At 51.6% G+C, this 20,349-nt stretch overlaps 1 protein-coding gene across 3 annotated transcripts; it reads left to right on the top strand.

Moving 5' to 3' along the window:
- Window positions 1–262: 262 nt before the first annotated feature.
- PRRG3 (proline rich and Gla domain 3) lies at window positions 263–10,777 on the top strand. Of its 3 annotated transcripts, none has more exons than XM_019632183.1 (4): window positions 263–483; window positions 3,961–3,998; window positions 4,657–4,817; window positions 5,206–10,777. In XM_019632183.1, the coding sequence occupies exons 2-4, from the start codon at window positions 3,992–3,994 to the stop codon at window positions 5,731–5,733; spliced, it is 696 nt and encodes a 231-aa protein (XP_019487728.1). In that variant the 5' UTR covers window positions 263–483; window positions 3,961–3,991; the 3' UTR covers window positions 5,734–10,777. The 3 variants fall into 3 exon arrangements, with proteins under 3 accessions (XP_019487728.1, XP_019487726.1, XP_019487725.1); XM_019632181.1 differs by lacking the exon at window positions 263–483 and adding an exon at window positions 799–1,032; XM_019632180.1 differs by lacking the exon at window positions 263–483 and adding an exon at window positions 1,212–1,300.
- Window positions 10,778–20,349: the final 9,572 nt, after the last annotated feature.

Here is a 20,349-nt window from a genome sequence, read left to right as displayed (position 1 = left end):
TTAGAACCGTCCTGCCTTCTTTTAGCAGTCCACCTCTGGGGCGGTCCCCCCTAGCCTGGTGTCATCTCTCTGTTACCAGCGTCTTGTCCTGTCATGCCGAACTTCCCACAGCGCTGCTTCCTGAGTGCCCCACCCACCCAGCCAGCGCTCCCTTTGGAGACCCAAGAGATTCCTTCCTCTCCCCTTTCTGCACCTGAAGAGTTTCCCAAGCCCATTTCCACCTTTATTTCGCTGCAGCCCCGCGAGAGAGGCAGGATTCTCCCCATTTCCCAGATTTGACAGAAGAGAAGCCTGGCGTCCCAGGGCGGGGGTGGGGAGCGGGGGGCAGGTAAGTGACGAAGCCAAGGTCACCCAGTCATTGGCGGAACGCGGCCTCCACCCGGCCTTTCTTCTGCGGGCCCGCTGGAACCCTGGCAAGGCAGACCCAGTCCGCGCCCCTCTTTTCTTAGCTGGCATTCGGGGGAGGGCCGGTCGCAATGACAGGTGAGCAGGGGTAAGGAACAGTGTGTGGGGGGGGAGGGGTTGGGTTGGGCTGTGCGGGGACGCCTGGCGCACGGGCCTTGGGTGCGGCCGCCCGAGCCCGCTGCAGCGACTGGGCTTCCGAGGGCCTGCGCCCGGGGACACGACGGGACCCGCGCCTTTGGCTAAGGGTCCCTGGCACGTCCCGGGCCCGCTGGCCAGGCCCCGCCCCCCGGCGGCACGGGAGGGGGCAGGGGCGGCGCCGGCGGAGTGGGGCGCGGGCGCGCGGTGCTCGGTGCGCGCCGCCGCCCCTCCGGCCCAGCTCGCCGGCCCGCCCTCCCTGCCCCCCTTGGCCCGCTCCCGTCGCCCCCACCCCTTCTCCTCTCCTCAGCCTGGCAGCCCGGTGCGGGGTGTGGTGCGACGATCGCGGCCTGGCGATTGGGGCACGGTGGTCGTGGCGCTTTAGGGTGGCGCGCCAGGCGCGGGGCGCGAGGCCAGACCTGGCGCGGCAGGGTGTAGGGGGGCGGGCAGCGGCGGAGCCCCCAGAGGAGAGCAGGGCAGGGGGGTACCGAGGTAATGGGCAAGGCCTGGGCGCCCGACTGCGAGGGGCGGGAGCTCCAGGCGCACTTCGGCCCCAGCTGGGAACGCACCGGGGCGCCCGGGGCGGCGGAAGGGCAGCGGGGCGGGGAGGGAGGGAGGAGGAGACGGCTGCGCTGGGCCGGGGGGCTTGGCCGACGGGGAGCAGGTGGGCGGGGACAGGGGCCCTGCTGGAAGAGGCGCAGCAGCGAGGTGGCGGGCTGCTTGCGCAAACAGGGCGGCCGCCTCCTGGGCCCGGAGAACGGTGAGGCCGTTGGGGTTGGGCGCCCCAGCCCCGAGGGCACGGTTCAGTGTCTAGGACCACTGAGCTGGGCGCGGGACACTGTTGGGGGGTGGGATCTGGAGGCTCCGCTGGGCCAGGCATTGAGGGTCTTGGGCACACCCGGGAGAAGAGTGTTGCTGGGCCAGAAGCTGGAGTTCCTGGGCAGGGCTCTGGTGGTGGGCGCTGGAGGGCGAGGACAGGCACTTCCAGGGCTGGTATGAGTGCAAGGGGACAAGGAGGGTCCAGAGTTTGAGTTGGAGCATAATTTTGGAGTTCCGTGTCACTGGGTGTGTCGATGAGTCATGAGATTTGGAGATCACAGAAGCTTTCCTAGCGATCAGTTCTGAGTGAGGGAAATAAGAGCTTAAGCTTGGATTGGGAGAAGTGGTTTGGAGGCCACGTCTTGGGACACCAGGTCTGATGGCCGCCAGTCCCCATTCGAGGGACTTGGGGAGCCCCGTCCCAGAGTGCTGTGATTCGGAAGCCCCAGCCTGGGGTGGGGTTAAGGAAGGTCTTTGTGGTGGCTTTCCTTCCTTTCCAGGCCTCCAGGATTCAGCTGTGTTCCTGTGGGGAGTGGGTTAAAAATTCCTCCGGCCTACAGCCAGCCTTACAGTATCCACCAGGGGCAGGAGGGACATATACATGCGTGACTGCTGCAGCATTCTCTGTCGTGGAGCCCGCATGCTTCCTCACTGTTGCCATAGTAACAGCCTATGGATGGTGTATTTATAGGGGGAGAAGCAGGCGCTACATTTGGAGGAAGGAGGGGGAGGAGGCCTCATGGCAGCGGCAGCAGTGACGTTGCCTACAGAATTGTTAATGGAGTGGGGCCATGTCTTGTGAGCTGTTTGAGGGAGTTCCTAGCATGTTTGAAGCCTAAAAATGAACTAATGACTTTTGCAGGTGTCAGGATAGCTCACATTTGGGGCTATGGGATGTGTGGGTGTGCAGGTACCAAAGTCAGGTGTGTCTGGGACAAGAGGTGGCTTATGTGTAAGCTGTTATGTAATTTTCCCACATAAAAATTCAAAACAACAACAACACTGCAGTTCTCTTTGATAAGCAATGAAGCATATTTTTCTATCTTCACTTATTAGTAAAGCCTTTACTCATGCTCTTGAAACCCTGACACAAGGGCTCCATTTTTCTTCAATCAAAAACCTTGCTGTTAGGCATTGCAACCCACACCCTGGCCACATGACTGGCGTTGGCTCTAGGGGAGCCTCAGAGATCCGCCATGGAAGCAGAATTTAGAGATAATATTCCACCTTCACTCTCATAAACAATGGGGGTCAACTTTTCTCACAGTAGCAGGCCCATCTGTTGACGGCGTGACACATTGGTAGTTTTGGGTGGGATCGTTGTGGGGTTCAAAAGAGAAAAGCTCCCTTGACCTGCTGCTTCCATAGATGGATGTTAGATTTACTGTTTTCCCCTTAGTTTGAATTTTATGATTTATACCTGTTTGCCAAAAGGATTAGAAGATATATTTTAAATATACTTCAGACTCTGAAAACATAAATAGAAAAGTGTATATACCATGTCGCAGGGGAGAAGCATATGTGCTTAACATGTGGGCGTCAAGGGCATCTGTGCTTGATGGTCAGTGTTGTTACCGCTGAAGTTCCTGGCAGCCTAGGCAAAAAGGGTAGCACAACGGGTTACACCGTTCATGTGTCCTGCATTCAGTTAGTCATAAAACCAGAGGTTCTGCTTGGGGAGGGGAGTAGTGGGGTGATTGCTCCTGGATGTGGACAGCTTGGCCACTGCTCTGGAACATGTGCACGAGTGGGAATGCGTGTTAGGGAGAGCAGTGCGCTGTGGCGTGGATTTACATACTGGCTGCATAATTCCTGAGCAGGAGCAAATTCTCTGGGCAATAGCTCACATAAGAAGCAATACTTGCGTTGAGTTAGTGTCTCAGTTTTGCTCACGTCAATCATGTCTTGGTACTCTGCTGCAATGTTCTATAATGCAAAGAGAGGAGAGGTGGCTGGCTGGTTTTAGGAGATCCTTGCCACCCTCTCTAGTGAACACGAATGCAGCAGATCGTCTGAGTTTGGGCCATGACTTTTGAGATGGTTGTTGTCGCCATGTTAAGCTTTGCCGGTGCCTGCTTCTTAAATACATGCTGCCTGTTTTCAAGGAATGTGCTTGTCAATAGAGGTGTCTGGGACTTGCCATCGTGAGCAAAATGAGTTCTCGAAACGGGTCCTGTCTCTGTCACTGTTGATTTGCTTGACCTCACCTAACTCCCCATCTCTCCGAGGTCCTTTCCAACTAAAAAATGTGCAGATTCCTTGCGGGAAGCGAGGAAGGAGGCACCTCGGCCTATAAGAGTTTTTCTTTTTTAAAGGAAAAAGTCACGGTCTAGGTCTTCTAGACGGCCAATGTTCTTGGAGGAGACAGCTAGAAGGTCTGCTCGGGCTCTGCAGGGCCTCAGGGGGCTCTGGAGGAGAGCCCAGGGCAGAATGGGGAGCAGTAGGGCTGTGAGTGGCTGCATAGAGGGTGCTGTGCCTCATAGGTGCTGCTTTGACCTTTGACCAGGCTGGTGGGGATGGGGTCACATTCCAGGGCCAAGAGGGTGCCCTGTAGGTTTGGGGATGTGATCTCACTGTGACTGTGCTTTTCTCCTTTGCCAGGCAAGTGAGCTGCTGAATCTGAGGGAGTGCCATGGCAGGTGAGTTTTTCCGGGCCCAGGCTGAATGGTGAAGGGCCATGCACAAGGGCTCATGGGAAAGGTGCATGTCCACCTTTCAAGTCCTTCCAGGATTTCCTCTCCCTGGGGTGTCTGACCTACCCCTGCCTGGATTTGTACTAGACTACCTTGGGCAAGGCTGTTGATGCCAGGCCATCTGATGGCACAGGTGGTTGGTTATTCAGGTGGAGGGACGCCACCCTGATGGAGTCTTAAGAGACTATTTGGTATTGGTCACCAGCATCACCCTCAAAGGGGAATACATTCTCATGATAAGGACTCCAATTTTGTCATTTTGAGGTGAGGAGGAGATACTGGGTGTTTTTTACTGATGACTGCAATCCTGAAACTCCTTTATGTCCATTGTTCCTATGCAACACGCACTCTTCAGTTTCCTCCAAAGCACCAGAGGCCTGAGTCTTGTTGGGCCCATGATATTCTAGGCATACACATCATGGCATCACAGAAAGTCCGCCCTTCCATCCCCGTTACAGAGGGCCAGCTGTGTCCAGGAGGGCAGCTAGCCCACTGGCTTTGCCTTGCTTCCCTCCATCTTTGTGCGTCTGTGCCTGGGCTGAGTCTGGTTTGAAGGAGCCAGACAGGCTCCCCATGCCAGGCCTCACTGCAGCTCTCTCTGCAGTGTTTCTGGAGGCCAAGAATGCCCATTCGGTCTTGAAACGGTTCCCTCGTGCCAATGAGTTCCTGGAGGAGTTGCGCCAAGGTACCATCGAGCGGGAGTGCATGGAGGAGATCTGCAGCTATGAAGAGGTCAAGGAGGTGTTTGAGGACAAAGAGAAAACGGCATGTACTGCCCTGGGGCTGGGTGATGGGAGCGGAGGTAGCCTCAGGATTAACAAGAGCAGACAGACCCGGGTGCCTGAGATGAATCGGAGGCCAGGAAGGAAAGCCAGCGCAGTCCAGAGCAGGGCCATTGGGCCGTAGAAAAACAGACATCTCCTTAGAACAAGACCACGTCCTTAGAGTCCCCTCTGTCTCACTCTGGGGGCCTCCTCACTTGGTGCATCTGGTCCTTTGCCCTTGGTGCATTCCACAGCCTCTCTGATAGCTCTCAGCGGCCAGTCAGATGGGGCGGGGTGGGGAGCAGCCTTGCAGAAGGACTCTGGGGTCCATCTGGGGCATGAGCAGTTGCGCGTCAGCATATGTATAAGTGGTCCTTCTTCTTCTGCAGATGGAGTTCTGGAAGGGGTACCCAAATGCCGTCTACTCAGTCCGAGACCCCGCGCAGAGCTCTGATGCCATGTATGTGGTGGTGCCTCTTCTGGGGGTGGCGTTGCTGATTGTCATTGCCTTGTTCATCATCTGGAGGTGCCAGCTGCAGAAAGCCACCCGTCATCACCCCTCATATGCTCAGAACCGGTACCTAGCCAGTCGCGCCGGGCACAGCCTGCCCCGGGTCATGGTGTACCGGGGCACTGTGCATAGCCAGGGGGAGTCCTCTGGGCACCGGGAGGCAGGGAACAACCCACAGGTGGTGCTGGGGCCCAGCCGGGGGGCCAGAACCACAGTCCGCCTCGAGAGCACCCTCTACCTTCCAGAGCTCTCTCTCTCCAGACTATCCAGTGCCACCCCTCCCCCATCCTATGAGGAGGTGACTGCGCCCCAAGAGAGCAGCAGTGAGGAGGCCAGTGTCTCTTACAGTGACCCACCCCCAAAGTATGAGGAGATAGTGGCTGCCAACCCTGGCTCAGATAAGTAGTGGGACTCGCGTCCTGTCTGGTGTGAAAGCCTCTTTCAGGAGTCTCCTGTTTTCTTTTTAACTTTTTAAAGACTGTGCCACCACAAAACAGCCTTAGCCTCCTTGTTGCCAAATAATTTCCTAACCATGGATTTGTAGGAAGACAGTTGTCAGAGACAGGTGGAGGGGGGTAGGGAACACGCATGCCCCTGGGGAGAGCCCAGCTCTTCCAGAAGCCGCCACGCCCCACCATCCTGTCCTCCTGTCAGGGACTGGCTTCTCTTAATGCCAAAGGAATCACCCCACGGAGTTGACTGTGGCCAGAATGTCCATAGACTCGGGCCCCGGGGCCATGCAGCCAGCTGGAGACCTGCCCATGTCTGTAAACCTAGGCCACAGAGATGAGAGAGAGAGAGGCCAGTCCTCAGCACCCTTCCCTTTCCTGAAACAGTCCTGTGCTTTCTATCCCTGGCTTACATTTGGAAGACAGGGACAAGGACTGAACAAAAAACAAAAAGTAATAACAAACAAATAAACAAGGAACACTACGAGACAAAACATTATAACCTGGGCCACTCCTAACGGACCAAAGGAAATCAGTCCTACAGATCTGACCCTTGCCTCCCCAACACCCACCCCACCCTCCTGACCAGGTTAAGGGGAACATCAAGGACAACCTGGAAGGAGGACAGGGTGTGTGAAAGATGAGGGGCAAGGGGCCTGGCTGGCAGAGCTGTGCCTCCAGATTGAGCAAGGGGCCCCCGTGAACTTGGCCACCCTGGAGGGTTGCTCTGGTTCTGCTGTGCTTGGCCTCCCCCTGGCCTTGGCTCTCCAGACACATGGACTGGCTGTGCTAAAACTGCCACCCACTGGCATGAGCCCAGTCCCAGTCCCAGGAAAACTGATATGGCTGACCCTGCCTGTGGAGCCCGTGGCCTCTGAATGGTTGGGGTACAGGCTGGAGCAGAGAGCTGAAGTTTTCTCCCGGTGAGCTTGATTGGCCCATAGCACGATTAAACCCATGAACTTGGCCCCCTCAGCACTGCGCACTCTGGCTTTGAACTTTTAAGATACTTCCTTCTTCATGAGTAGGTGTGTTGAGTTGAACTTCAGATGGCTGATTTCTCCTTAATGATGGTGCCCACCTGGGGAGAAGATCCTAAAGTGTCCCTTTTGTGAAATTTCTTTGTGAGGGAGATGGGGAAGCCCATGACCCAGGGTAGAAGGTCCGTCTGGGATTTGCCCTGTCATTGCCAGGTGCTGGTCCATTTTTAGTAACCCCTTTCTGTGGCCCAGGAGCTGTCCATCTATCCATTTCAGTGAGGCTTCAGACAGCAGTGGGGCAGAGGTGACCTGTCCTTTAGCTGTCAGTGGCCACACGAAAGACACTGTTGACACCGCCTTCCCCACCTTCAATCTCCGTCCTCTTGGCCGTGGCGCCAAACCAGTTTTCCTCTGTGGTGCTTTAAAAAAATGTAGCAACTTTTCGTTGAGCCCAAAAGAGTGCACAGCCAGGGTCTCTTGGTAACCACAGCAGTTCAAACCCCACTGAGAAGACAAGCTTCTATCTGTCTAAACAGCTCTCCAAGGCAGGCATCGGGCCTCGTTGTTTGAATGCAGCCCTGCCTTGAGGCCACAGATGTCTTCCGGAGGCCCCTCCAGCCCGGGGAACTTGCCCTGAGACTTGCTTCAAGTCAGGAAGCTTGTGTTTGACCCCAGGGAGGCCACCAGCTTGGACGGCTCGGCACTGTGGCTGGGGTTCTCCATCTTTCCCCCTACCTCACAGGCCTATTTAGAGGCTGACTGAGCTAATGCCTGTGCAGTGAGGTTTGCCCTTAGGAAGATTCTTCTAGAAATGTGTAGGTTATTGGGGACCAGTCTTAGTGGAGGCTTCATTTGACTGTGATGTTGAGTCTCAATCTGGGGAGTCAGTCTCCTGCCAATGGGCCCTTTTTGTCCAGTCCCCCCTCCCCCAAGAGCTCCCTGATGCTAGAGGTGCTGACAAGGTGGCATTCCACCTTTCCTTCCTCTTTTCATCCCTCTGGGCCTCTAGCACTGCACTCCTCCCCTTCTTCTTGAAGGCCTAGAAAGTCCCTGCTTTTTTCATGATGGAAGCTGTGGTCGATACTATTTGGCCATGTCGGAGGACCTGGGGCCGCCTGAAGCTCTGGGGCCAGCCCCTGTTCTCCCAGCATTTCCTCGGGCAGGTGCCTGTGTGGGACCTGGGGGAAGTCACCCCTATGTGTCTCCTCCCCACGGAGCAGAGAGCCAGGCATGGGCCCCACCAACCAGAACCAAGGAACGCCTGCTGCCTTTGGCATCTGTGGATCCCTTCCCCACCCAGCTGCCAGGTACTTTGCAGCTGGGTGGAGACCAGAGAGAGCTGGAAGCAGGGGCCTGACCCCGGGAAGGGTGGCAAGTGTCCTTCAGGCGCTGAGCACAGGCCTGCAGGGAGAGCTCACTCAGAGGTGGTTCCTTTAATGCCCTGTGTTCTCTAGTTCAGGTGCTTTGCAGCAATCTTCCGGGTGGGGTTGCCACCGTGGTCTCTGGGACGTTTTTTGCAGTATATTGTAGAAAAAGACTGTGCAGTCTACAATGGTCATTACTCCTCGCGGTGCACATTTGGCTTTTATGAATGCCCTGTACATATCTTTCAAACTCTGTCTTTGTATGGACGTTGATTTGATACAATGCTAACGCTGCAGTAAGTGATATTTTTGTTGTTTGTGTGTGTGTGTGTGTGTGTGTGTGTGTGTGTGTGTGTGTGTGTGTACACGTGTGCACGTTGCCTTTTCTCACATGCTTATCTGAAACAATAGCTGGTGTGTGGCTATATTTGTATCAAGAGGGTTCCGGTCTGAAGGGAGGCTGATGACAGAGCCCTGAGCCAGGAAAGCCAAGATACGCTGTTGGAGCCCCCTCCCCCCACAAAGTTGCCACCTTCTGCCTCCCTTTCACAAAGCACTTTGAAAGCAGCTCCATCCTGTGGGCCTCTGCCTGCTGGGACCCCCATCACACACCCATTTAGTGCGGTGCCCTTGGCCTTGGCTCCTGTTCTGTGGGCGTCAGCAGCTGAAGGAAATCTGAAGCACTACCGAGCCTTTTTATTTTTATTTTTGGTGGAAAGATGTGTGACTATTGACTTTGGAAAAGGCAGGGCTAGTTATTTAGCTATTTTTCATTAAAAAAAAAGAAAAGGCTTTAAAAAATTCCCTGAACTGTGACTGTCATTGTTTTCAACCAAAAACTTTTTAAGAATTTTAAAAACAAGAATCGCAATCTTGTTCCCCCACCCAATGCTTCCCACCGTCTGGGGTTTTCAAAACTAAAGCACAAGAGAAAGAGTGGAGCACACAGGCGCCTAGCACGCATGGCACCAGCATTGCGCCCTGGGTGACCAAAAAGGAAATGCGACACCGAGCAGTCTGACCCGAGGCCAGGGGCCTCCTCTTCTACTTGCCAATCCCACTGCCATTAGTGTGAATTCCTTAGGGTGCTTTGGAAAACAGGAATCTATCTGCCCAATTTGTTGGACGTTGTCTGTTTTGTAGTCTGAATACGAGGAATGCAGGACAGCCAAGTGTCTGTTAAGGAGTCGGAGCCAGATGGTCCCTCTCTGGCTGGGGTTTGATCTTTTAACAACCAAATGGCATCCCGGGAGAAGAAGAAAAAAACATCACTGCCTCTAGATTGTTCTTTTGTCTGAGAGAGAGAGAGATCATCGAGAGAGACACTCTTACCTGCGCTCTGTCTTTCTAGGAGTGTGCGCGTGTGCTATGTCTCATGTGCGTGCCCTCACGTTCAAGGCCGAGATGGAGAGCTGGGCAGCAGAGCTGCTGGTGTAGGGTGTTTTTCAGCTTGACAAGTAATGGAGCTCCATTTCAGGATCGTGCTGATTCAGAAACAAGCACATCCTCCCTACTGAACTCTCCTCATACTAATTAGTGTAATTAGCTAATTCAAAAGTACTGTAATCAGCCTGCCTGCAACCATGGCAAAAGCCCATTATCTTGGAGCCCACTAATTCAGAACTTAGAGAAAATCACAACTTAAGATAATTCGTGGTATCTGCGATTCTTGTTCCCTAGAAATATTTGAAATACTCTTCCCGTTAGTCAATTTTCAGGGTCATATGTGTAAGAGGGATCTAGTATAAAATGAGTATATTTTGCAAACAAAAAGCTCAAGATCTTAAGGATCCCTGCACCGTGCCTTCTGCTTTGGGGTTCAGCAATTCTCATATGTGAGGCTCTTTGTGTACGGGACGATCTCATTCTCTCTCCATCGTGGGGATGTTGAGTATTGCAGCTTTGCATTCTACTCCTTTATTTTCCCTAGGAATAACATAGTTTGTGAACTAGACTGCAATTTAAAGTAATATAACTGTGTATCTTGCTAAATATTCTGTAAAGCAGATGTTTCCCCTGTCAGACTGGCGCTCCTATCATTCGCCCCCAAATATTCAAAAGTAGGGAGCCGTCTCCTTTCACAGGCTGTGGGCGGTGAGTCTCTCTCTAGCAAGAATTTCTCTGACAAAGATATGCAAACAGCACACCCCCTCGGGCTCAATGCCTCAACAGTTGTCCCATTGTACTGAGGTATCTGCTCCTTGAACAGTGCCTGCCCTTCTCCCGCCCCCAGCCAGAGCATTAACACAGATATTCAAGATTGGGACGAATCCCACAGCTGCTTTTGCCTCCAAATCTCTCTCCCCTTACGGATGCCACTTTCCCAGGCCTGAACACACCTGCTATTTCACTCTGTGATCGTGAATTTGTGACAGTGGAAACTCTATGTGCAGCTGAGCTTATAGACATGATTGCTGTGAAATGGATTAATTTTGATACCACTGTAAACTGTGCTCGTACTCATGCGTTGGCCCATGTCAGCTGGGAAATCTGTGCATTCAGTAATGTGTCAGGATTTCATTGGAGCCTGGGGACAACAAACAAACTTGCTTCTGATCTCTCTCTCTCTCTCTCTCTCTCTCTCTCTCTGTAATTGTTGAGTTTAGTTGTTAAATTTCGTCTCTTTCTGTACCAGATAATGAATAATAATAAAGAAATGGCATTCAATTTCTGTCCTGTCCTCATCTATTTTGGTTCCCCAAACTTCCATGGGTCACAGATGGTGGTGGGCCAAACTTGTTTTTCCAAAAGCCAGACTGTAGATAAGGAAACAGCCCAAACCAGTTTGGAAGCAGGAAGCAGAGACGTCCTGAATCCTCAAGTTTGTACGTGAGATGTGTGTAAGATGATCTCCAGACCCATCCCCCTGGGATAAGTTTAGTAAGATCTGTCACAAATCACTTTAGCAATTTCCCTGTCACCTGATCCCTGGTTACTCACAGAGGTGTCCCTTTGCTAGAAGGATGCCCTGTTTTGTTTCAGAGCTGGGGGAAGGGCGGGAGGGGAGGGGGTGTTTTCCTGTGCCCTATGTAGGTGGGGCATGATATTCAGGCTTTGCCCTGGCTCAGCTTCCTGAATTCTAAGGATGGCAAGACTCGGAGACTGTTCAGAGGCTAACGATGCCCTAGTCTCTGCCTTGGGGGAAGTGTGGGCTTAGCTCCAAACACACACTCCCAGCTGTTTGTGTGGAGTGAGATATAGCCATGGGAAGTTGCTGGCGCAAGTTATGCCAATGCCCAGTAATGAAAATAACCCACTTTTATTAGGAAAAGCCATGGCAGGGTTGAGACAATGGCAATGAAATTCAGGGCCTCTTTTGAGGATTGAGTGTAGAGGCTAATGCCAGGAATGATAGCCAGAAGACTTGGGTTCCATTTTTATCCCAGGTTGGCTTTTTGAGTGATACCAACTTTCTGGGGATGCTAGGAAGTCAAATGAAGAGTCCTAAAGCAGACTCCAGTACACAGATGGGTTTGGAATTTTCAGGCTCTTTTTGTCAGGAATATGCATTCTAGGCAATGATTTGGCGTCTCAGGGTAGCCCAGGCCAGGAAGGTAGTACATCAGGGAGGCCCCAGGCTTCCAAAGTTCCCCCTTGGGGTACCATCCAAGAAACTGAGCCTCCCTTTCTTATCGGCCCTCTGTACCATAAAACCATGGGTTTCAGGGCCAAGGCAGTTGGATTCCTTGCAGAGGGTGAGGGCAAATAATAAGGGACGGGGACTTAAAGGGGTGATGGTGAGGAGAGAGGGTCCTACCCCAGTCTCTCCCAGTCCCTGCTGGAGTAGGCACAGGGAATCAGGTGAAGGGCGGAGGCTGCGCTTCAGGGGTGTGGCTTGGGAAGGCGGGACCCCTCTTCTCACCCTTTGCCCACTGCCGCACCCTTATCGCAGTTGGCCTGAGACTGCCTGGAGTGAAGGGACAGAAAGATAGTAGGCAGGATCTATGAGTTGTGCTTGAGGCGGTGGGGGGGGTGTCGGCCGGAAAACGCCTCCCCGAGGAAGCCATGCCGGACTTAAAAGCTTGAAGGATGAGTAGAAATCAGTTAGGCAAAGAGAATGGAAGACAATTAAACCAGTGAGAGCAACAGCATGTGAAGAGGCCTAGAATCCAGCCAGGTCATCATGTTTTTAAGGAAACAGAAGCCAGAATAGAACAAGGGGAAAGACTTGTGCAAGATGAGATTGGAAAGGTAAGGGGAGGTTCATGCAAAGCCCCCGTAGGCTACATTCAGAGCTATAGTCTTTATTCTAGTGAAAATGGGGGGGGGATCCCTGAAGAGTGCTTTAAGGAGCAGGACTACATGACCAGGCCGATTGTATTTAAAACAGTCTGTCTACCTACCATGTGGAGAATGGACTGTAGCGGCCACAATAGGATCAGAGAGATAAGGTAGGAGGCTATTGCAGTCGTGCAGGCAAGAGATGGTGGTGGGATTGGCTAGGATGGTGACAGAGGAGACAGGTGGAAGTCAATCACTGAGAAGAGTTTTGCTCCAACACCGAATTATATATTTAGGCGGTTGTATTAGGGTTCTCCAGAGACACAGAATTAACAGGAGATATATGTGTGTATATATCAACAATGAGAGAGAGATATATACATATAGAGATATAGGTATACCCAATTGACCCTTGAACAACACAGGTTTAAACTGCATGGGCCCAGTTATACACAGAAGTTTTTCAATAAATATACAGCCAGCCCTCCACATCCCCAGCTTTCACATCTGCAGATTCAACCAACCACAGATCAAACACAGTATTTTCTATCTATGGCTGGGGATCTGTGGATATGGAGAGCCAACTGTGTGAATTGTTCTACATGCGCCATTTTATTGTGTATAAGAGACTTGAGCATCTGAGGATTTGGGTATCTGTGAAGGGTCCTGGAACCAATCCCCGGTGTATACCGGGGGACTGTAGTTCAGAGTTTGGGGAGTCAAAATTATACATGGATTTTCAACCATGCAGAGGTCAGCACCCTTCACCCCACGTTGCTCATGGGTCAACTGTATAGAGATATACCTATATATCTGTATCTATCTATCTAGGGATTGGTTTATTATAAGGAATCTGTTCAAGCAGTTGCAATTATGGAGGATGAGAAGTCTCCCAATCTGCCCTCTGCAAGCTGGAGACCCAGGAAAGCTAGTGGTGTAGTTCCAGTCAAAGTCCAAAGGCCTGAGAACCAGAGAACCAATGGTGTAAGTTCAAGTTTAAAGATAGGAGAAGACCAATGTCCCAGTGTAAGTAGTCAGAGAAAGAGCGAGAGAGCGAGAGAGAGAGCGAGAGAGAGATCCTTCTTCTGCCTTTTTACTCTATTCAGGCCATTAAGGGAGTATATGATGCCCACCACATTGGGGAGGGCCATCTGTTTTACTTAGTCTACCCATTCAAATCTCTTCTGGAAGCACCCTCACAGACACATCCAAAAATAATGTTTGACTAAATATCTGAGCACCCTGTGATCCAGTCAGGTTGACACATAAAATTAATGATCACAGATGGGACAGAACCATGCGTAGTGACAAATCGCTCTGGGGGAGAAGGGGTGGAGAGGAGTCCCAGATGACCATGAGGTTTGGAGGCTCAGACAGTGGGGTAGATGGTGGGCCCATTCACCAGGAAGGATCACATTAGAGAAGGAGCAGTTTGGGGGAGCACGTTTAGCATGTGGTGTGGAGTGTTTCTGAAGGGAGCTAAGGAGAGAGGACTAGACTGAGGCAAGAGATATCAGAGTTGCTTAAGTTACCATAAAGATGGTAAGTGAAGTCTGGGGTGCGGATTTCATGAGCCAGGAGAGAGGCCAGACAGGCAGGGGAAACACCATGGCAGTGCGGAGTCCTGGAAACCAAGGGAGGAAAGTGTTTCTAGAAGGAGAGAGAGGACAATGATGTGAAGTGCTTCCAAGAAGTCAAGTAAGATGAAGTGCGAAGTGGGTTCATTGGCTCTAGCTGCCAGGAGGTCGTTGGTGACCTTGGCCTGGGGTGGTTTCAGTTGAATGGTGGGTGAGGAAGGCAGACTCAAAGGAGGAGAGGAATGTCTGGGAAGTAAGGGTGGAGACGGTGTGCACAGTAGGGTGACACTTTCAAGGATCTGAGAGAGGACCGTAGCATGAGTGAGACAAGACACCAAGGGAGACAGGTTTTTTGTGTTTAAAAAAATTTTTTTTTAACATCCAGGTCATTTTAATTCAGCAACTATTTAATGAGCTCCTACCATGAGTCAGGCAGGCAGTGCACTAAATGCAGGGGAGATGGACATAGGTGAGAGCAACCAACAAGATGCTGGGAAAGCCGTGACAGCGTTTCCATGCTGGAGAGACACATCCGGGCCATGGCCAGAGAGGGAACTGAAGGTGCAAGGGAATGCAGAGATAGGCCACTGATAGAGCTGGGGCTGGAGCCCGAGCGAGCACAGGGGCCACAAGCCTTGCTAGTGGCACAGACAGCTTGTCTTTTGTACCAGAGAAGCAGGGAGGCCTTGTGGACCGTGGGAAAATCCTAGCAGCTCAGGCTTTAAGCACTGGTTCTGCTAGGGGCTGAGTGCTTTGCATTCCATCAGCCCCTACCTGCCTTTTGCAGGCAGGATCACTGAGGCAAATTGCCTCCAGTCACCCAGCTACTAAGTGAGGAGTTAAGACTCAAATCCCACGGCAGGGGCGGGGGCACTGGGACTGCAGAGCTGGCCTCTGATCCACCCCATCCACCCTGGTGTGCACTGCTTGTGTGATGACCCCGTTGGCTCTGTCTTGCGAGAGTGAAGGCAGGTCAGAGTGGGATAGATCTAGAGGATGTTTGCTGAAACTTGAGCTAGTTCCTTAGTGGGACCTCCCCCTGTTCTAGCAAAGACCCTGGATGGCCAGTCTGCAGACACTGGTTTGCATCTAACCTTGCCACTGAATTGCTAAGTGAACTGAGTCACATCCCGGCCCTCTCTGAGCCCATCTATGAAATGGAGGCTACTGGGAAGAGTGTAATGCTTCATGGATGGAAGGCCTTGTCATGAGCTTCTTGTCTGAAAAAAAGAGATGCAGCTTCTCAGACCTGTTTCTCATCTTGGGTTTCTCCTCTCCACGTGTTTCCCCAGCTCAGAGGGCCATTTTCCTTTGGCCTCTGATGCCCCTGAATTTTGCATACACATTACATTTCAGCCACAGGACATGGGAACAATTGAAAGCAGATGCCTTTCAACCTGAGGAGTCACCCTGCAGGCAAGGCCAAGGGCTCTTCGAAGTCACCTGGTCCAACCCCCTCCCTGGGGATCAGGAAAGAAGTCCTTCCCAACCCGCTCCGAGGGTCCCCTGTACATGGGGCAAAGGTGACTGATAAGACAGGTGACTAAACCTCTCTGGGTTTCCAAATTTGTTTCCACCTTTTGGGGGAAGGGGTTCTTGGGCCATCAGAGAGACAAGGAGAGGAAGTTGGAGCAGCAGGGACATGGGCTGGCTACACCACAAGGCAGAAGGCGAGAGGCCCCTCATCACTCTTCGAGGCTGCTCTTAGCTCCACACGCAGGGCCCTCCCGAGTTACCCATCAGTAACAAGTTCCCTAAACAATTACCCAGCAACAATCACCTAAACTCATTGCACTTCCACCGAAGTTGTTCAGGCAGCCCGTCCCCTGCAGGGGGAAACTTTAGGGGCTGATCTGAAGGAACCCAGAGGCACATAGCATCTCAGCTACCGTGGTCCTGCCTGCAGGTTTGTCAGGCAAGGCTGTGGCTCTAAGTCAGTGTCTTCAACTCACCTGTGCTGGAGTCGCTTCCCGCAGACTGGACCAGAGTTCAGGGGGCGTGGCCAGCGTTTCCACCCAACCTGGGGAAGACTTTTCTACCAACCTGAGCCTTCTTGAGAGGTAGTGAGCTGCCCTGAAGGTGTGCAGGCAGAGGCTGCAGGTGCCAGGCCCTTTCTCTTAGGTTGACACAGCTCTAGGAACCCATCGCACTCCCAAGGAGACAGAGTACAGCAGGATTTAAGGCAGGACCACCACACAGAAACAATCCCTGCTACTATCCCCACAGACTGACAGATTTTTCTGCCTGTCCGACTGTTTCTATCTGCCCTCTGCAGCATGAGTTTCCTGAGGACAGGGACCTTGTCCCTACCTCCAGGGCCTGGCACCCAGTCAGTCTTGATTCAACACAGCCATACTGAATGAGAGGAGCCCACATTTGGAAATCGAGGTGTTCCCTATAACCTCTTGCTGCTGGCCCTGTCCCCATGGGGGCTGGGTCCTAAGGGCTACTCCAAGTGGTCCTGACACTTATTTCTTTTTCTCTGCTCATGAGGTGACCCTCTTTCCCCGGGTCAGCTACAGTCTGTGCAGTTTGCGCCTCTGTTCTTCCTGTGTCTTTAAGGAATGGAAGGACAGCTGTGAGGCTCCACTAGTCCCCCTACCCCTTCCCCGCTGGCTGGGGGAGGGCCCGGGGCTCTAGTCATGACCTCAGTACCAGCTGCTTCCAGGAGCAGGACGGAGACTTGTTTACAGGTTCGTAAGTTTTATTAGCAAGTGGAGAGGATGCTCCCAGATGCCCGGGAGATTTGCAGCCCAAATCAGCCTCGCTCGCTTGGGTCTGGGATTGTAGCTGCCTGAGACCGGGCTCTGAGCAAAGCTGGGAAGCAGCAGACAAACGCGCCCATTGACTTTGAATGGCCTCTTCCATAGGACCTGAATTTAAGAAAGTGAGAAAGGCAGGACTCCTCTGGGGGAAGAGAGGCTGGAGTCTGCCCTGAAGCCTAGGTAGCCCCAACACACCTCCCTGAAACCAAGAAACACAGTTCAAAACTGGGTTTTAGCCCAATCTTTCACATGAAGATGGGAAACGGAGGCTCAGAGCAGGGGAAGCAAGTTGCCTGAGAAGGCGCAGTGTCTGAGCTAGAAGTCACTCCCAGGTGTACTGACCCTGGGCCTGGGTAGCCTGCTGCCTCCCACCGCTGCTTGCAAGGGAAGTGGGAGCAGGTAGCAGAAAGGCCATTCGACCTCAAGCTGGCTGGTGGGGATCTGAGCAGAGTGCACGGCTGGCTGAACAGCTGGAAGAGATCAGTGGTGGGGAGGCACTGGGGGAGGCAGGTGGTTGGGCAGGCAGGGAGACAGACAGACACATGACAAGGGCAGACAGGCAGGCAACAGCCTGAGTTGGACACCTGCTCTGTGGAGGTCTGGATGCTCTCTAGATTTTAGCACAAACTTGGATACAATTAACTGTGTTTGTTCCGTCCCCAGCAGAGGCTCTCTGTTTACAATCACCTTTAGGGAAAACAGTGATAGGTTTTCTTTGGAGACAGTCAGCTTGAAGGGAGGGAGAGCTTTCATCCCCATCCCTTTTTGTTAATAAAACAGCTCTTATTTTAATAAAAATCCAAGCCCTCCAGCAGACAGTTCACAGGAAAGAAACAGAAGATCAATAAACATATGAAACATTACTCAGGTTGATTCATAATTAAAGCAATATAAATTAAAGCAAAATGGGATAGATATCATTTTTCACCCATCATACTGATACCTTTTAGAAAGTTTCATAATAGAGTATCTTCCATTGCTAAGGCTGTGAAGAAACCAGCACATTCTTCCCGTTGGTGACGTCCCACTTGGTGCAGCCTCTTCAGAGGGGACATAGATAATCTCAGTCAATATTGGTCAACATTGTCAACACACATACTCTAGGACCCCACAATTCCGCTGCAGGACCCCTGCTCAACAAAAACGTTTACCCATGTGTGCAAAGAGGCATGGCCAGGAATGCTCACAGCTACATTGTTTACAGAAGTGAAAAGCTGCATCATTTCTGCATTTTTCTGTGGTACCTTTATACAATGGAGTATTACTTGGCCATAAAGAAGAATGAAATCTTACCATTTGCAACGACATGGATGGACCTAGAGAATAGTATGTTAAGTGACATAAGTCAGACAGAGAAAGACAAATACCATATGATCTCACTTATATGTGGAACCTAAAGAACAGAATAAACGAGCAAACAAAACAGAAATAGACTCAGAGATATAGAGAAAACACTGATGGTTGTTAAGTGGGTGGGGGATAGGGGTGCGGGAGAAGGTGAGGGGATTAGAAAGCATAAATTGGTCACTACAATATTGCCACGAGGATATGAAACACAGTTTGGGGACTATAATCAATAATGTTAGAAAGATTTTGTAGGGTGTCAGATGCGCACTTGTCTTATTAGGGAGACCACTTCATGGACGGTGTAGATGACTGACTGCTGTGCTGTCCACCTGAAGCTGAATAATATTGTATGTCAACTATAACCAAAACTAATATATATATATATATATATATATTTATTTATTTGTTTGTTTGTTTATTTATTTATAGTCATGAGATGTGGAGTACAGCAGAGGGAACACAGTCAATGGGACTGTAACAGCTATATACGATGTCAGAGGGGTAATAGATTGGGGGAGGGGAGGTTATCACTTTGTGAGAGGTGTGTCTATTACATTGTTTTGTACACCTGAAACTAATAAAAAAGAAAAAGAAAAAAACAAGCGGAAAGCTGTAACTTTGCCTGGAGAACACGATGCAGCTAGTGTAAGGCCCCGAAGCCTGAAGGTGTCCTCCCGCCCCCCTTTCCACTCCCCCCAGGCAGAGGTGGCCTGGTGGCATGTGGGGAGGAAGAGGGGGCCTTGTGGACCAAGGTGGTCCCAGTGGAATGTTTGGGGGTGCCTGTGGTGACTTACGTGGCATGGACCGAGGTGGCTTTGGTAGAGGAAGACGAAGTGGCCCTGGGGACCCCCCGGACCTTGTGAACAGATGGGAGGACCTGGAAAAGTGGACAAAGGCGAGCACCCTCAGGGACGCTGAGACCGTGCCTACTAGACGCAGAGACCCTGCAGAGCTGCATTGACTACCAGATTTAGTTTTTAAACCAGGAAATGTTTTAAATGTATAATTCCATATTTATATGTTGACCACAACATTATGATTATTCCTTGTCTGTACTTTAGAATTTGTCACCATTTGTGAAGAAACACTGAAACAAGTTACATGGTAAAAAATAAAATAAAAAAATAAGCAAAAAGCTCTAGACACCCAACATGTCCACGGGCAGGTCAATAAACAGGGGTGCAGCTGTGCAGCAAAATACTGTGCTGTGTTTAAAAGACGTGAGGTAGGTTTGTTCTGACATGGGAGTTCCCCAAGGCACACAGTTCACTTCAAAAAGTAAGTTGCAGAACATCACGTACCTCAAATGTATGATCTCATTTGTGTAAAAAACTGCAAACATATACATACACATCTAAGCCAGATGTTCTCTGGGCCCCTCCCTTCCCCTTCCCAGAGGCATCTGTCTAACTTCGGGGGTGGGAAGAGCTTCGGGTCCCTGGGCCCTCTCCTTCGGGAGCCTTCCACTGGCGTCTAGGTCTCCGCAGCCCATCACTTGCACTTGGCCCTGAGCCGTCCTCCTGCCCCGCCTAAGGCTTGGCAGATATCTCTGTACCTTCAGGCCCCTGAGGCTGGCATACCAGGTAGTAGGGGTTTTGGGGTGTGTTTGGAATGAGAGTTTGGGGCAATTTCAGAGGGAAATTATGATAGAGGGGAAAGGTTAGCATGCTAGAGAGACATGCTAAAGGACAAATTCAAAGTCCCACAGCAAATGCTGTCTCCCACCTCCCAGCCGTCCTCGGCGCCCAAGGTGAAACGCCAGGGTTTCTGGGTGGCATTGGGGGCCCAGAGATTGTGAAGGAAGTCTCCCCACCCACTTTGCTTGGCTTTAGGTGGTGGGTTCCTTTGCCACCAGGGGGCAGTGCCTCTGCATACACCTGGCCTGGTGCCACAGTGCCCAGGAAGCCCCAACTGGTCAAGGCAAGTTGGCAGTTAGAGGGTAATCCGATCTGAGGTTAATAGTGCCAGGTCCTGCCTGCTCCTGCCCGGCTCCGCTGACTGGATTGTCCCAATCCAGCCACCCTGTGGGCAGAGGACTGTTAGCTCCATCGTCCATCCAATGGGGAGACTGAGGCCCAAAGAAAGGAAAGACTTGTTCAAGGTCAAATCTTGAGATCATGGTTGCCAGATAAAATACAGGATGTCCAGTTAAATGTGAATGTCAGATAAACCGTGAATAATTTTTAGTGTAAGCTTGTCCCAAATGTTGTGTGGAGTATACTTACACTAAAAAATTATTTGTTTATTTGAAATTCAAATTCAATTGGCGTCCTGTATTTTTATTTCCTCAATCCGGCAACCCTGGCTTGGCAGAAACCG

The sequence above is a fragment of the Hipposideros armiger genome, unplaced genomic scaffold, assembly GCF_001890085.2.
Source record: "Hipposideros armiger isolate ML-2016 unplaced genomic scaffold, ASM189008v1 scaffold_1096, whole genome shotgun sequence".
Classification (NCBI taxonomy): Eukaryota; Metazoa; Chordata; class Mammalia; order Chiroptera; family Hipposideridae; genus Hipposideros; species Hipposideros armiger.
This window is presented reverse-complemented; position numbering and strand designations above follow the sequence as displayed.

What these genes read in the sequence shown, in the direction of transcription:
- PRRG3 (XM_019632183.1), top strand. An exon ending in TTGAGGACAAAGAGAAAACG is followed by an intron (nt 4,818 to 5,205) that starts GCATGTACTGCC and finishes CTTCTTCTGCAG; the next exon opens with ATGGAGTTCTGGAAGGGGTA.